Source organism: Lynx canadensis, chromosome B2, assembly GCF_007474595.2.
Source record: "Lynx canadensis isolate LIC74 chromosome B2, mLynCan4.pri.v2, whole genome shotgun sequence".
NCBI lineage: Eukaryota > Metazoa > Chordata > Mammalia > Carnivora > Felidae > Lynx > Lynx canadensis.
The window spans coordinates 88,100,912-88,117,928 of record NC_044307.1 but is presented as its reverse complement, the minus strand read 5'-3'; the positions used below and the strand labels follow the sequence as shown (position 1 = coordinate 88,117,928).

General features: G+C 35.5%; 1 protein-coding gene across 1 annotated transcript in view; it reads left to right on the top strand.

Annotated features, from left to right (window-relative positions):
- The window catches only part of MMS22L (MMS22 like, DNA repair protein), a 129,555-nt gene that overhangs the window by 16,514 nt on the left and 96,024 nt on the right, over nt 1–17,017 (top strand). The window contains exons 10-11 of the mRNA XM_032593224.1: nt 6,702–6,878; nt 14,139–14,201. Coding sequence (XP_032449115.1) covers nt 6,702–6,878; nt 14,139–14,201 — 240 coding nt within the window. The remainder of the gene's footprint in view (nt 1–6,701; nt 6,879–14,138; nt 14,202–17,017) is intronic.

Below are 17,017 nucleotides of genomic sequence, written 5' to 3'. Positions count from 1 at the left end.
AAATAATTCATCCCAAGTCATATCATACTAAAACTGTTTGATTTCAAACATGACTTTAGGTCCTGTAGGAAATCCTCAAATTTTCTAGGCGAAAAGACCAAATAACTTGAAAGAGCAAAGTAATCTGACCTGCACTAGGCTTTTCAAAAACAACAGAAGGTAACAATGGAATATCTTAAAAGACTCAAAGAGCCTTCCTCCTTGTGAGGACACAGCCAGAAGTCTGCTGTCTAGAGAAGGACCCCTGATCTTGGACTTCAGCCTCCATAATGAATAAACAATATGCCACAACAGAGCAAGCCTTCAGCTTAGAGAAAAGTGTTGTAGGTCCCATCTTTCACTCTACAGAGATTATATGGACTGGAACTATGACATACTCACTCCCTTGATAGAAAGCTCAAGACCAAGAAAAAGTGACCAAACCCAAAGGAAACAAAACCGCAAAAAGTTTCTTCTAAGACAGCAAAGAAGCTAGTTGAAAATTATTCCTTGTACTATCTGACATGCAGTGTCTTTGGGGACCGAGATGGATGTGGATAAACCAAGAAAGAAAAACAGAAAAAGCAATTGAAAATTTCAAGAACAGGGCTGCTTCCCTTCCTCATCCACCTGGGAGTTAATGATATCACAGAAGACATGATCATTCCCTGAATGTTGACAGCAGTCTAAGCTCCACACAGGGCCTGTTCTTAACAGCTTTCCAGACTGCTGAAGGCAGAGACTTTTTTTCTTTCTTTATGTTGTACAAAGATTTTTAAACTTTACGATGTGACAACATTAATTTATACAATACCCTCATTATGTTTACATTTTTTAACTTTTTTTGTTTATTTGAGAGAGAGAGTGTAAGAGTGCAAGCAAGGGAGAAGGAGAGAGAGAATCCCAAGTAGGTGCTTAGCTGTCATCATGGAGCCTGTTGTGGTGTTCAAAGTCGCTAACCGTGAGATCATGACCTGAGCTGAAACCAAGAGTCAGGCGCTTAACTTACTGAGCCACCCAGGCGCCCCCCTCATTATGTTTTTAAAAGAAGAAAACATGCGTATGTGCGCATGCATATACACACTAACATTTTTCCGTAAAGTATTTAATTCCTTCTCCCTACTCCCTGGCATCCCCCCCACCGAATGTGGTAGGTGAAGATTGAATGGGATTTGGAGTTTTCTTGCTGAGGAAGAGACATTTTCTGCAATCAGGTCTGTGTTCAAAGAACTAATGTTCTAAGGAAATTATCTAAAGGGGAGAGGCAGTTCAGGGCTTTTAAGTTATTTTCATATCTGCCTGTGCTCCTGCTGACCTTTGTGAAGCCAACAGGATGATGTTTCCCAAGGGGACAGTGTATAAAGCAATTAGGGAACCCTCTTGGAGGCTCAGGAAGGTTTGCAAATTCACATACACCTCAAATTATGTGGGAATTCCAAGAATGTAAATAAACTAATTTGGTCAAGGACATAATTGTGTTCCAGGAAATATTCTAAACACATAGCTTTTGTAGATCTATCTGTATGACTGTTTTCCTGAAAACCCAACACTCATTATCTAGTAAACGTCAATTAGATTTCAGTTTCACAGAAGGAAAGCTAATAAATAATCCTTGAGTGATATTTCTTATGTGCCAGAAAGTAGAGTGGGTGTGAGGTTAAGTAAACTGTTCAAATAACAGAATATGATAAACTGGACTTCAAATGCAGATTTATTTGGTGCTACAACTCATGTTTTTTCCTACCACACGATTATGTAAGAAAGTGCATATTTAAGAAAGAAAAGAAATAGCTGAATTAATTCACTCCTCTTTGGGGAAATAGACCTAAATATATTTTATGTGTACTCCCCAAATTGCCATGAATGAGGCAGGGGACACCGGTGCTGTACCATGTGCAATATCATAGCGTTTCTGACCAGTACAAATTATATTTTAGCTGCCACATATATGTATAAATTTATATATGTTGTCACGTTTAAGTGTCACAGAAAGATTGTTAAAGAAATCTTCTGTGAAATAAAAACATCATTAATACCAAAAACAAAAAGACAAAAAAACACCCAAAACCCCACAAAGATTCAAAATGTATGGGCCAAGGATTTTATAACTTTCACCCTGGCAATCCCACTTCTAGGAGTTTATTTTTGGTATATACGTCTAGCAATTCAGAAAAAATGCATATGCATCAGGCTCTTTAGTGCATTGTTTATAAAAGCATAATATGAGAAACTACCTAACGGCCCATACACAGACTAGTTGAACCAACCATGGTATATCAGCACATTGGAGTACTGTGTTCAATAGACTGAATAAAATATCTGAAGCATTTGATTTCCAGGATTTATTGTTACATAAGCAAAGTGCAGAAGAATATTTATAGGATGCTACCTTCTGTGTATGAAGATGGGGAAAATAGTAAATGCATATGATTAGTTGTGCACAGATAAATACTGGAAAGACAAATCAGAACTATGAAATCGGTGGGTAGGAATGGGAGATTGGTGAGGGACAGTGCAGTGGAAGGGTTTGAATGTGTTATGATTTTAGAACTGTGCTAAACTTGGACATACTCCAGAAATAAATTAAGGTGCGTGGAAGAGGGATTCATTGGAACATAAAGAGAAACACCTAAACCGAACTGTATTATAAGTGAGTAACACATGGGAGAAGTGATGTGGGGGGAGGACTGACCTAGACAATTTGGAGTGCACTACTTTTCTAAGGCTAAAGACAGAAGAATTGTAATGAACTGCAAATACTGGACTCGTTTGTAGATTTGTCTTACAGTGCTATATATGAATTAGCAATTTTAAATCTTTATTTGGGTTCTAGGACTGAGCAAATTAATATATTATGGGTGATTAAGAGCCAACTTTGCCACTGTTGGAAAATTGAGTTACAGATATGGAAACAGGGAAAGGTAGAGTGAAAGATAATGTGTAGGAATAGAATTTGAGATATTAGTATGAAATAATGGTTTTTAATCATCAGAACTAGAAGTGAGTGTGTGTGTGTGTGTGTGCGTGTGTGTGCGTGTGCGCACACACATGGACATGTGCATACATGCATTTCCTACCTTATCCAATAGGTGGGCCTACAAATGATGGTATTTGAGTAACAGGAAACTGCAATGTCTTGGTTTTGAAGACCAACCTCCAATGACAAGAAACAAAGTTCCTTTGGCAAATGACTGGTCTTCCAGGCTGGGGCATGAAAAGAAAAAAATGAACCTGGAACATTTTGTACCAGAAACTAAGGAGGTACTCAGAAAATAAAGAAGACACCTCTGAAGGACAAAAGAGCCAACATGATGATCTCCCACACTCTAAACCTGGGATAATTTGAGAAACAAAATAAATGATAGCAAAGGATTGTAATCTATACAGTAAGACTTTATGGATTCATACTGGTATAAATGAAAAATAAATGGAGAGAAGGGAAACTCCTCCTAATAAATGTAGATGTTGGTGATAGAATTAGAAAATCACCAGTTGACAACTTCCTTAGTAACTGTTTCAGGCAAGAATCCTCAATGGCTGCCAGAAGTATGACGAAAAACAATATTTTTACAGCTGGATAAGTATCTACACTATCAGTTACAAAGGGAGCAGTAACTTTACAGTTTAGAAAATCTGGCAGATACCACCTTACCCACATGACCAAAGTTAACCAATAATAGGACAAATGGATATTATGTACCTTCAGTGTGTGATGTGATGCACTTAAAGAAGAAAAATGTGTCTTTGGTATTCTTGCCAAAAATATATAATGTGAATCTAATTATGAAGAACCTTAAGTTAAATCTAAATAATGGACCTGTACTCCTCAAAAATGTCAAGGTCAGGAAAGATAATAACTGAAGAACTATTATGGATTATAGGAAATAGAAGAGACCTGGTGGCTACATGCAGCATGTGAGAATAGAGGGGATATGATAATGCTTTTAATTGTAGCTCCAAAGAAGTAGAAAGTGGAACAGAGAAAATACTTGAAGAGAAAATGACAGAAAATTTTCCATAGTTAAGAAAAGCTGTCGCATTAAGAAAATCAATTCCAGTTAGGATTAAAAAAAAAAACAAAACAAAACAGACCTAGATACATCATAGTGAAACTGCAGAACATCAAAGACAAAGAGAAGAGCTGCAAGCGTTCAGACAGAAAAATGTTACCTTCAAAAGAATGTCAATTAGACTATCAGCTGACTTCTCAACAGCAGTGGAGGTCAGTGGGAATGTTAATTTTCATTGTATTAAAGCAAAGTAGTTGTCAACTTAAAATTTTTCACCAGTGAAATCTTTCAAGGGTGAGGTGAAACAAAGCTACTGTCAGTGAAACAGAATTGAAGGGAATTCTAAAAGAGGTATTTTAGGGGCGCCTGGGTGGCTCAGTCGGTTAAGCGGCTGACTTCAGCTCAGGTCATGATCTCGCGGTCCGTGAGTTCGAGCCCCGTGTCGGGCTCTGTGCTGACAGCTCAGAGCCTGGAGCCTGTTTCAGATTCTGTGTCTCCCTCTCTCTGACCCTCCCCCGTTCATGGTCTGTCTCTCTCTGTCTCAAAAATAAATAAATGTAAAAAAAAAATTTATAAAAGAGGTATTTTAGAAGAATGGTGCCTGAATTGGGGGAGTTGGGGGCAGGGCAGAGGTGGTGTGATGTATGAAGGAATAAAGTGCAAAGAAAATAGTAAATGTTTTGTATAAGTCAGTAATATAATCTGTTTGAATTAAGAAATAGTTAAAGTACACAGTAATACTGGTGTAGAAATTGGATAGGGCATAATGAGTATTTTAAGGTACTTATTTTAAGAGGAGAACGAAGATATGTATTAACTTATGAAGACATTTGCCTATATGCTGTTATTTGTAAGGTAATCACTGAAAGAAGAGAAAGTAGACTAACGTACTAGCCAGTGGAGGGGGAAAAAAGAAAAATATTTAACCCAAAAGAACTCAAGAAGGAGGTGTTTGTGGAAAAAATAGGTATACAAATAGAAATACAGAATAAGATGGTAGATTTAAAACTGAATGTAGGAGTCATTACATTAGTGGACTACTAAATGCTCATTTAAAAAAATATACTGTCAGAATAGAATGTAAGCTGTTTATAAGAGATAAGCTAAAACAAACTATAGAAGAGTTCAGAATTGATAGAAAAAGATGTAATATGTTAAACTAACATTAGAGAAAATTAGACTTTAAAACCAGTAAGAGCATTAGGTCATTTTGTACTGATAAAAGGTTCAATTTATCAGGAAGATAAAGCAAATTTAAATTTTTATGTGGCTAAGAACATAGTATTAAATGAAAATAAAAATTGAATTACAAGAAGAAATACACATATGCTTAGAAATAATTGAAATACATTTCTAACCCATAGGTGAAAGAAAATATAATGGAAACTGTAAAATTTTTTGAAGTAAATGATAACTAACATACTACTAGTTAAAGCTTTGGGACTGCAGCTAAAGATAAAGAGGGAAAAGTATAACTTTATGTTGTTGGTTTTTTTTAATTTATTTTTGAGAGAGTGAGCTCTCTCAGGTAGGGAGGGGTAGAGAGAGAGGGAGAGTTCCATCAGCCTCTGCCATTGCAGAGCCCTGAAATTTATAACTTTAAATACAGGTGTTAGAGGGGGGGAAAAGCTGAAAATTAACGAGCTAAGAATTCATCATAGGGGCGCCTCAATGGCTCAGTTAAACATTTGACTCTTGATTTTGGCTCAGGTTGTGATCTCACAGTTCCTGAGATTGAGCCCCATTTGGGGCTCTGGTCTGATAGCTGAGAGCTTGCTTGGGATTCTTTCTTCCTCTTTGCCCTTCCCCCACTCACACACATGCTCTGTCTCTCAAAATAAGTAAATAAACTTAAAAAGAATTCATCATACAAGAAGTTAGGGAAAAAAATCCCTGCATAATAAACCCAAAGAAAGTAAAAGGTAGCAAATAAAACTAACACAAATTTGTAAAATTAAAAATAACAAAGATCAAAACAGAAAAAGATTAAAACAGTCAAAAATTGGTTCTTTAAAAGTTACTAAAATTGGCTAATTTCTCTTGAAATGATTACACAGTCAATACTAAAAATTTAAAAAGGAACATGACCAGATTTTGCAGATATTTTTAAAAGTTGAGATATTGTCATTAACTGTATGCCTAATAACTTGAAAATGTCTATGAGATGGAACAAATTACTAGAAAAAAAAACTTACTAAAACTCATCAAATGCTCAACAACAGTGTATCAGGTAAATGGTTCATCATATAGTCATATTTTGGAATACTTTGATGAACTAGGCCTATACACAATATGGATGAATCTCGGAAACACGATGTTGAGAAAAGAAGCAAGTTATAAAGAATAGAATTAGGCCACTTAAGAATACAAACATGGATAAAAAAGTGGTGATGGGAAGCCAAACTGTATATGATTTAGGCTTATAGGCCTGTGTGGCAAAACTTAAAAAACAAGAAGATGATTTATGATGAAGGTCAGGATAATCATTTCCCCTGGATGGCAGAAGATGTGATTGTGGAACACATAGGATCTTTCTAGAGTGCTAATCATGTTCTAATAATTCTTAACCTGTGTATTTTTATTCTTTAAATTTCACATACATGGGTTTTTTTCTCTTTTGTGTGTATATATTATTATACAAATGGAGAAAAAAGCCCAAACCAAAGGTTATGTTCTTAGTGTAATTGAATCATATTACCTCTCTTTGTATAGTCATTTTGGAACTGGTTGAATAAACTGCTTAAAACATTCTTTGACAAATCAAGTGACCGAAGACGACCTTCTGTGCCTATAATCCAGCCCAGGGATCCATTAGGTTTTAGTTGGTGGATCATCACTCATGTAGCATCATTTTACCAGTTTGATCGCCATGGAACACAAGATGAAATGGTAAGATTTTATTTTCTTAAACTTTCTCATATTATTAATATGTATTTTTTGTAGACACGTTAGTGAACGAGCACAGAAACACAACAAAAAGTAGATCACAGGGGCGCCTGGGTGGGTCATTTGGGTGTCTAACTTCAGCTCAGCTCATGATCTCATGGTTTGTGAGTTTGAGCCCCACGTCAGGCTCTGCCCCTCCCTCGCTCATGCTATCCCTCTCCTTCCCTCCCTCTCTCTCTCTCTCTCAAGAATAAATAAAACATTAAAAAAACAAATTAAAAATAAAAGTAGATCACAATCCTACAGAGAAAAATTCAGCTTCTGAATCTAGAAGTTGGTAGACCTTTCCCTAAACATCTTGAAAAATGGTAATTTTTATGTTTTTACTGTTTAAGGAAGAGCACCTTGTAGAAGACTTGAGATCTAGTCCAGTCCTGGCTCTGCTACTAGGTAGTTGTGTGACCTTCAGTAAATTACTTCAACCTTTCTGAGCCTGTGTTCCCTCTTCCAAAAATCATGGGATTGAGTGTTCAGAAAATGCCTTTTAGTTCCAAAATCTGTAAAATTGATGAAGGGAAAGCACATGTCTCCAGTAATGAGTTAGTAGTTTCTGTGAATAATTAGGTAAAATTATTTCCTCAAAATAATGCTTCTTTAGGGAAGCTTTTCATAAAGATATCTTAATGTACTAAACAACCATGAGGTTTACTTCAAATAGATTTTATTATATTAATTTCTAGTTAGAAACATTTTTTTTGGTGTTATTTAAAAAGCCCTGTGAATAAAACTAGCTGGTAGACATATTTATTTGAAGCTCTATTTGTGTATAATTATTCCATGTTCAGAAGTGAATAGTGTAGTATTCTATTAGCCCATCAGTTCTATAACATTTGGAATCTTGAAGCTAATGTGTCTGATTTTCAAAATTTACCTTTTTCTGGGGGGGGGGGGGTAGTTCCCAAATCTGGCTTATCATCCATCAGACCTACCTGGAAGTTTTTAAAAATTCAGGTTTTCAGATCTCAACTCTAGAGATCCTGATTTAGTAATCTGGTTTGGAATTTGGGAATTCTTATTTGTAAAAAGTTTCTTGGTTCTCATCCTCTATCAGGTATGGAGATCATTGCTTATGAAACCTGTTCCTTGACAGACTTTCTTCTTTTTGAATACTGAAAAAAGTCAGCTCGGAAATCATGCATGGAATCTGAGGGTCAGTTAGCATTGACAGTTATGTCATAGGAATGGAAAGGACCTCAAAAGGTCTTCTAAATGATCCGCCTAATAATAAAAAGCTTTTCAGGAGATCCCAAGATAAATTAAAATAATAAATCAGAAAGTTCTCTGAGAAACTCACACACAGATCAATATTAACGTATTTAAGCATTATACCAATTTATTGAGAGGGATCACTGGAATGAGCATCCCAGAGAAAAGGATTATATGTCCTTTGTTTCTGTACATCAGTTCTTATCATGCTGATATGTAGTAAATACTCCATAAATCTTAGCAGATTGTCATTATTATTGCAGTAGGCCTTTCACTGAGTATTTTTGTGGAGTTAATATGTTAATGTTTCACACCTTTTGACCATTAGAATACTAGAACATTAAAGTAACTCAAAAATTTACCTATAAAATAATGTCTTTACATCAGCATTTTATTTCTCTTCCCATTTTAATTCCCCAGTACATATTTTTGATTTTATCAGTGTAAATAAAAATGGTAATTAGTTAAAAGCACCTTTGAGTTACCATTAAGGTGGTTATCATAATAATAGGTGCCAATGATAAGATGTACGTGAAACAGATTTATTGCCTCTTGCTTCAGGGAGCATGCTTTCAGGTTATAAATGCTTGCTGGAACTGCCGCTAACACTTATGCGAGTGAATGGTGTATTTCAGTGGTGGTTGATGTTGACCTCCACATACACCCACATGTGGTACGTAATCTAGCCATGTTAATATATATCATTACTATTACTGTTGTACTGTACAGTTGCATTGCTGAAATCACTCTTCTATTTCATACAGATAATTCCATAAGAAATTAATGCTTTTATTAGCCCTGAATCAAGATAGTAATTGAATTGTCTGTGTTTAAAATAGCTTAATCTACGTCTTTTAATATGTTAGCAGTTCCTGTATGATTTTCTTTTGCTAAAATACATATATTTTAAGAATCTTAATTTAAATTATATAGAAGGTTTTAAGAGGAAAATGCCATCATATTTGAAAAAGAACCTTTCATATGATAAAAATAATAGAGATGTATAATGTATATGTGTAAAACAGACTTGGATTGTATTCATGAGTGCTCAAAGAACTTCAGATATTTCTGGACTTCTTAATATCTTTGAGAAAAAAAACACCTCAAGCTCTCTAGTTGATACTAGTTTTCATTAGGGGTGATGCCTTCAGCATATTGCATTTGCTAAGTGTTTTGTGGGTTTTTTAAAAATTTTATTTATTTACTTAGAGCAAGCATGAATGGGGGAGGGACAGAGGGAGAGAGAGAGAATCCTAAGCAATCTCCAAGCTCCACACGGAGCCCAACGCAGGGCTCAATCTCATGACCCTGAGATCGTGACCAGAGCCAAAGAGTTAAATGCTTAACCTCCTGAACCACCCAGGCGCCCCACATTTGCTAAGTGTTTAATATTTCACAGTGACTAAGCAGCCTTTATATCTGTGAAGTAACATGAAGTAGGTGAGAGAGTAACATATCCATTTTACAAGTAACAAAACTGAGGTACACCGTAGTTAAATGTCAGCCTATCTTTGTCACTTAGATAAATTTGATATTGGGGTTCTCCTAAAGACCGCCTTCTCTCATGAATAGAACTTCAGTATGGAAACCGTGTGTACCAGTTTGCCATGGACAGTTTCTGTTATGCCTATTATCCCCTCCTCCTATCTGGTTAATTTTCCTTTTACTCTCAAGTGTCTCAATTTGGTCCAGAAGTCCTGTAATCATTCTGATCTGTGAATGTAAAGGTATATTGACTCATCCTTTCAGAGAGATTATGCAGAATGTTAATTTGGATCTGGGATATATTTTGATCAGAATTTTGAAAATTTTCTGAATTCTTTTTTCTTTTTATGATATAGTATCACAGCCAACTACCATATAGAAAATGGCCATGCATTAATAAGCCTGCTTTGTTCCACTCACAAGATGAGATCTTTACATTTTATTTTTTTAATTAAAAAAAGAATTTTTTTTAATGTTTGTTTATTTTTGAGAGAGAGAGAGAAGAAGTGCTAGTGGGGGAGGGGCAGAGAGAAGGGGAGACAGAGGATCCAAAGCAGGCTCTGCACTGACAGCAGAGAGCCCAACATGGGGTTTGAACAAGCCGCGAGATCATGACCCAAGCTGAAGTTGGACACCCAACCGACTGAGCCACCCAGGCATCTCAAAATTTTAACATTTTAAATAGGTTTCACATATGCTTCATTTTTTAATTTTATTTTAAAAGCTTTTTTGTGGATTAAGCTTTTGCTGTGCATTTAATCACAAAATTTGCCAATTGATTAATGTAAGCTTGTAAGGAAAATTTGGTATCTCTCATACTAGAGGCTTTAGAGTTTCATGTGTTTCTATTTAAGGTTTTTCTTTCAACCTAGATAAGAGTGTGTTATCTTCTCACAATTGCCACCATCTATTTTAAAAGCAAATATAGTTTAAAGAGAAGAAATATTTTGGGGCATTGCAGGAATCAGTTTAACAGTACTTTCCCTGCTGATGTCAGGCCAGCTGATGCTCATCTTCAAAACATCTGAAATGGTGACTAGATAAAAAGTCTGAAATATAACCTTAAAGTGAGAGCTGCACCAAGTTGCCTTGTCTGCTGGAAGTGGAGAATGGGGTATCTATTTTATATTTGTGGTGGAGACATGACCTGTCCTGAAGCTTAAGTGGTTGTCTTAGTTTGGATGGTGGGATAAGAGATATAAAACATAACCCAAAATTGATGACTTCCTATTTCCTTTTTTTTTTTAATGTTTATTTATTTTTGAGAGAGAGAGAGCATGAGAAGGAAGGGGCAGAGAGAGAGGGTAGGGGGACAGAGGATGCAAAGCAGGGTCTGTGCTGACAGCAGAGAGCTCAGTGCAGGGCTTGAACTCACAAACCGTGAGATCATGACCTGAGCTAAGTTGGACACTTAATCAACTGAGCCACCCAGGCGCCCCATATTTCCTTTCTGTCAGATTAAGTTTTGTATAAGTTAGTGTGTAGAAAAAAAATGTAGGTGCTCAAAGTTCAGTTTTGCTGTGGAGAAAAAATCTGTGTCCTTTGATACAGTCTCTTAGACTTGATTTGGGCATGATATAGTTGTCATTCTTTAATCTGAGTTATGGTTTATTTTTGTTTTAGATTATAGCCACAGTACTGATCCACAAAGTTGAAATTCTTTGGACAAGAATACATTACTTACCTATAATTCCTGTGATTCAAATGCCTTGATAGAACAGAATCATTGAAATATACTCACTAACACTATGAAACTATAAAGCTAAATACAGTAGTCCTGTCATAACTCCTGCTTATTTGGGGTTAGTGATGATGTTTTCTTACTCAAGAGTGATATAAAAGGGAATTGCTGAAAGGTGAGGGAAGGTTTATTAGAAAATGGGAAGAATACTGGCTTTGGAGCAAAATTCTTGCTCTGACTTGTATGTATATATACATAACCTCTCTGAGACTTAATTGTGTTTGGAAATTGTGAAATGGAAAGATTTTTTTTTTTTTGAGGAAGTAATGTAAAGACCTTAACACAGTGTTCATATAGTATTATAAAACAAAATAGTCTCCTTTTTGAGAGAATTTTAGGACCAGTTACCAAGGCTGCTCATTTCTGACACCAATTGCAAGCTCAGTTTGGGCTCATATGCCCGAAACCATATAATTTACTTAGATTTACAGAACTCTCTAAAAGCTATTACACTCATGGTTATAGTTTATTACAGGGAAAGAATATAAATTAAAATTAGCTAAGGGAGGAGTATATAGTAGAGTCCAGGAGAAGTACCAAATGTGGAGCTCCTATTGTTTTCTCCCCATGTTGTCAAGATACGTTAGTCTCCTGGCATCAGTGTGTGACAGTATGCAGGGAGTATTTCCAACCAGGAGAGCTTGCCTAAGCTGCAGTGTTCAGTTTTTATTGGAGCTCCATTACATAGATGTGATGGATTGATTGCCCACACGGTTAATCTCAATCTTCAGATCAACTTTCCAGGTCTCCACAGCCCTTAGCCTAAGTCACATTGTTGGTTTTGGGTTGTGGCCAGCCTCCACCCTCAATTACATTGTTAGACTATCCACTATGACTCTAGGCTCCCCGGCAAACAAAGATATCCCTATCAGGTATAACATTCCAAGGGCCTAGAAATAACTCCCCAGAAGCCAAGGATAAAGGCCAGATTTTCTCTTTGGGTAAGGCCAAATTCTTTACTACACATTCTCTCCTCATAAAAGGTTTGTATTCACTTTATTTACATAAATATATCTGAAAAGGTCAATAATTTTTTTTTTTTTTTTGCTAAAAATAACTGAGTCATTGTATCAGTTATTTCTTACTGTGAAACAAAATTTGGCAGCTTAAAACAGCAAACATTTATTATCTCACACAGTTCCTAAAGCTCAGGTATACAGTAAGAGCTTAGCTGGATGGTTCTGGCCCAGGATCCCTCATGAGTTTCTAGTAAACTATCAGCAGGTGCTTGAGTCTCTGAAGACTAGAGCTGGAGGACTCACTTCCAGTCTTTCTCATGTTGGCAGGAGGCTTTAGTTACTCATCACATAGGCTTCTTCAGGCCTGTTCACACTATGGTTTTCCCTGACGGAGTCAACAAGAGATTAAGATGGAAGCTTCATTGTATTCTAACCTAATCTTGGAAGTGACATACCAACACTCCTATTAGTACTGATGCTCTCTTGATAACAGACCAACCCTGGCACAGTGTGCAGTGGGGTGGGGGTGGAGGGTTAAATAAGTGTATGAATACCAGGAGACAGGGTCATTTGGGGCCATTTTAGAGAGGGGCTACCACAGTCATTGAGTACCTTTATTAAGGAAATGTTTGTTTAGTAATTTTATGTAATGAGCATCTCACATGAACATTATCCAGTCATTTAAAATCGAGAATATTGCAGGAGCGCCTGGGTGGCTCAGTCAGTTAAGCGTCCGACTTTGGCTTAGGTCATGATCTCCTGGTTCATGAGTTCAAGCCCTACATCAGGCTCTGTGCTGACAGCTCAGAGCCAGGAGCCTGCTTCAGATTCTGTGTCTCCCTCTCTCTGCCCCTCCCCCACTTGTGCTCTGTCTCTCTGTCTTTCAAAAATAAATATTTCCAAAAAAATTTTTTAATCAAGAAAATTGTACATGCTTTAACCTTTTATGAGTCATTTGGGTTCATCCTTCTGAACAACATATTAATTATGATGGGGATGGTAGGGTATGATGAGGCTCTTTGTTTCTATTCTTTAAGGCTTCTGGCTTTGCTTTTTGTGGTGTTACAGTTACCTTTTGTACCTTTTTCACTCACTCTCAGAAACTAGTTGTTATTTGCTTCCTCTCCAAAGCACTTTCTTTTCTCCTGGTTTTGACTAGTATACATGTATCCAGAGCTTTAAGAACTGAGCATTCCTCCAGGCTTTCCCTTCGGAAAGCAAAGCCTTTTTCAGTGCCTAGCTTTTGTGAAGTATTTTGGCTTTGTGAAAGTCCTTTTCGGCTTTCTTCCTTACTGTGAGGAGTCTTCCAGATAAGTGACCATTGATTAAATGAGGTAGCACTGTGTACATTTTTTTTCCTATACAAAATGTTTAGTTAATTGCTTAGTAGAATAGATTGTCTTGATGTTATTATACGTAAAATGAAAAAGTCTCTGGTGAGTAAAGTATACAATGAGGAAAAACACTCAAAGCATATAACACTCCAAAAACTACATAAAGTTTTTTTTTTCCGCTTAGATTACATATGACAGCAAAATTTAAATATTTGTTAAAACAGTTATAATTGTATAGAAGTGCCATTGTTTAATAAAACATGTCCTGTTAAGGTTTATATTGGATTGGAATAGTTACAATTTTTTTTTTCTACCAAGTCTGTCAAGTTACTCTGTCCAAATAATTTTAGACATTCAAGAAGTTGTAATGATGTCTGATGATAGAGAAGATATTTGTACTTCACTACTAGCCTGCTATACTATAATTTCAATGCATAATTAAGAGCAATAATTTTGCTGCAATATTCTCCCTTTCTAGAGACAAATGGAATCAAATTGGAATTTTGTAGAAGAACTGCTAAAAAAGTCCATCGGTGTTCAGGTATGCTTTCAAATGAGACAGTTTGTGGGCTTTGCTAAATTTCTAACGTTACGGATTTTATTTTTTAAGAACTGAGAAAACTCTTAAAATGATTTAAATAACAAACTCTGTTTACTTATTAAAAACCTGAGGTGGAATCATCATTCTTTGTTAATGAAGGGGCAACATAAGATAGTTCCTATGAATGAGTATCCTTTGAAGATTTTTATTTCAAACACTGAGTTGCCAGTTGAAGGACAAATAAAATTATCCTAGCCGGTGACTTTGACAAAATGTATTCAGGATAAGTAGTGGATGTTTCAAAACTGTACGCCATTCCTTGACTGTATGGTATCGGGTCTAGAGACACGATGAGGGAGATAGTGGCATTGGAAATTCGGCTGTATCCTCATCACAGCAGGAGGGTGACTTGCCTTGCTGAGCAATTTGTCTTACAGGCGCGAATCCTACTCTAACTGATAAGGTCCTAGTTTCTGAGCCCTCATTTCCTACGTTATCATTTTTCTTTCTGCAGAGCCGCTGATGTGGTGCTTCATGGCCCAGAGGTCAGATTTGACCTCCTTTTAAAATAGTTTTAAATGTGCTATTCATCACATCTTTAAACATACTGTATTGTAGTTCTCTAAAGTTTTGTAGTATAAGTTATTTATGTAAAAATTTAAGGGGAAATTTTAGTAAAGAATATTTTTAAATTTGGGTAGTAGATTACTTTTCTGTTAGGATATGAAGATTGTTAAAATCTTGAAGAGGAATAAACAAGAAATATAGTACAGGATTGATATATATATCATATGTACGTACATGCACACTCATTCATACTTATGAATACACGCACATTTATTTTGTAGCCATATCTTTGAAAATCATATAAATAGTGTCAAATTTTCTTTTCCATTTTATCTATATTAACTCTTAATTTTTTTAGGTAAAGCATACAATAAGTACATTTAGTTTATAATATGAGTCTTCCAATTAACGAGTAAAAATTCTAGACTAGAATTCCAAAGACTTGTGCATACATAGTTGTACAAAAAACAAAAGAACTATAACCTCAATCATTGTAAAAGTTTTTATTTTTATTTTTTTCTGTGACATTTCAATTGGCTTTCTCCTTCGTTCTTTTTGAGAACATACTGATTTAGTAATTCAGAAAGTGTCTTATATACGTTTTTTTTTTTACTTCAAGAACGTAGGGGATCACTAAAAAGTGGTCATTGTTAATTATGTTAGCTATTGATCCAGTCTTAATGCCTTAACACAGCTCTAAAAACCTCTTAAACTTCCTTTCAGCTCTAACATTGTATGAATTTATGGTTTATTCAGGTAGGTTTTAAATTACAGAGTATTTCTTAGGTTCTAAGGGTCATATGGATAAATACCCGTACACTCATAATGGTCTAGGACAAACAGGAGAAAGAATTTATCCTCATCTCTGTTCCATTGTTTTTTGACTAAGAAGTTTGCTTTTTGACTAAGAGATTGAAAACCCTCCTCAGACCCTTTTGAGTTGCTTGAAAATTATTTCTTTTTTTCTTGTGTTTATGACTCACTATAATTTTGATTTTAAATGAAGGAAACTCATTGACTTGAAAAAAAAAACTTTGAAGTGTCTTACTCATAATGTAATAAAAGTTATTCTGACACTGCATAATATATCTTTACAATATAGCTAGTATGTTAATGGTGTTAGCTGAACTTATTTTGATGATAAATACGTAGTTCTTGGAAGTAAGTAGTATGCCCATCAGGAATTGCCTGGCTTGTGGTTTCCCAGAATTGGGATCAGTGCTAAAACCAGGGAAGTCCTGGGCAAACTGTGGGAAGTCAGGCACCCTAGAAATAGAAGTAGTCTAGTGACTCCAAGAAACTTTCTCTGGGAATTTAGATGTAACATAAAGTCAAAGTAATTTTTCCCGTGAGAGAAGCCATTACGATATTTAGAAAGAAGTAGTCCATTTTCTCTAGTGATCTTTCAATTTTGTCATGCGTTGATTGTATCAAATTAGATTTTATAAGTAGTTTAGTACTACTTGCTGGAGTTCTTGAAATCAATTTTGTGGGTGCAGTAGGTGGTCATAAAAAATAAATAATATGTTCAGATAGAACTATCAGTTTGATTATATCTGTTTTCCCCCATTGAGGTAAATTAAAATCTGCCCATGCCCGTGTGCTTTGACTTTATCTCCAACAGTGAAAGAGTCCATTTGCAGTATTTAAAAAACATACATTCCTCCTGTAGAGCAGTCGTCAAATATAATCCGTAGGCATGCCACTGTAGTTGTAATTAAGCAAATAATGTTCCAAATCTTTTTCTAGCCAGAAAGGATTTTCTAGAAACAGACATTGAGCTTTATAGGTAAAGAGAACATTTATTGTTTAACTTTGCTTCTGTTGGTATGATTGAATAGTTAAGTATTTACCTTAACCATTTTTTGGAGGCAGTACTATTTAATATTTGTGTATGCTGACAGTAAACATTTGTTCTACCTTTAAAATGGCATTATTGTATTCAAATGAAGGGGAAGATTTTAAGTTTTATACTACCTGTTTTTTAAAGCCTCATTTTTTGACATCCTAGAGACAATTTTCTACTAAAGTTTATTGAAGGCTATAAAAAGATATCCAAAACAAGTCTAATATTTTTATTTGCTAAGGAACCTGAAGAGTCCAAGGCTAAAAACAACTCAGAATGTAATTAGATCTCACTTCTATGGGGCAGTAATCTTCTAATAGTTAATTTATTTCTATTCATTTATTTGTAATTTTTTTAATGTTTATTTTTAAGAGAGACAGAGACAGAGTACGAGCAGGGGAGG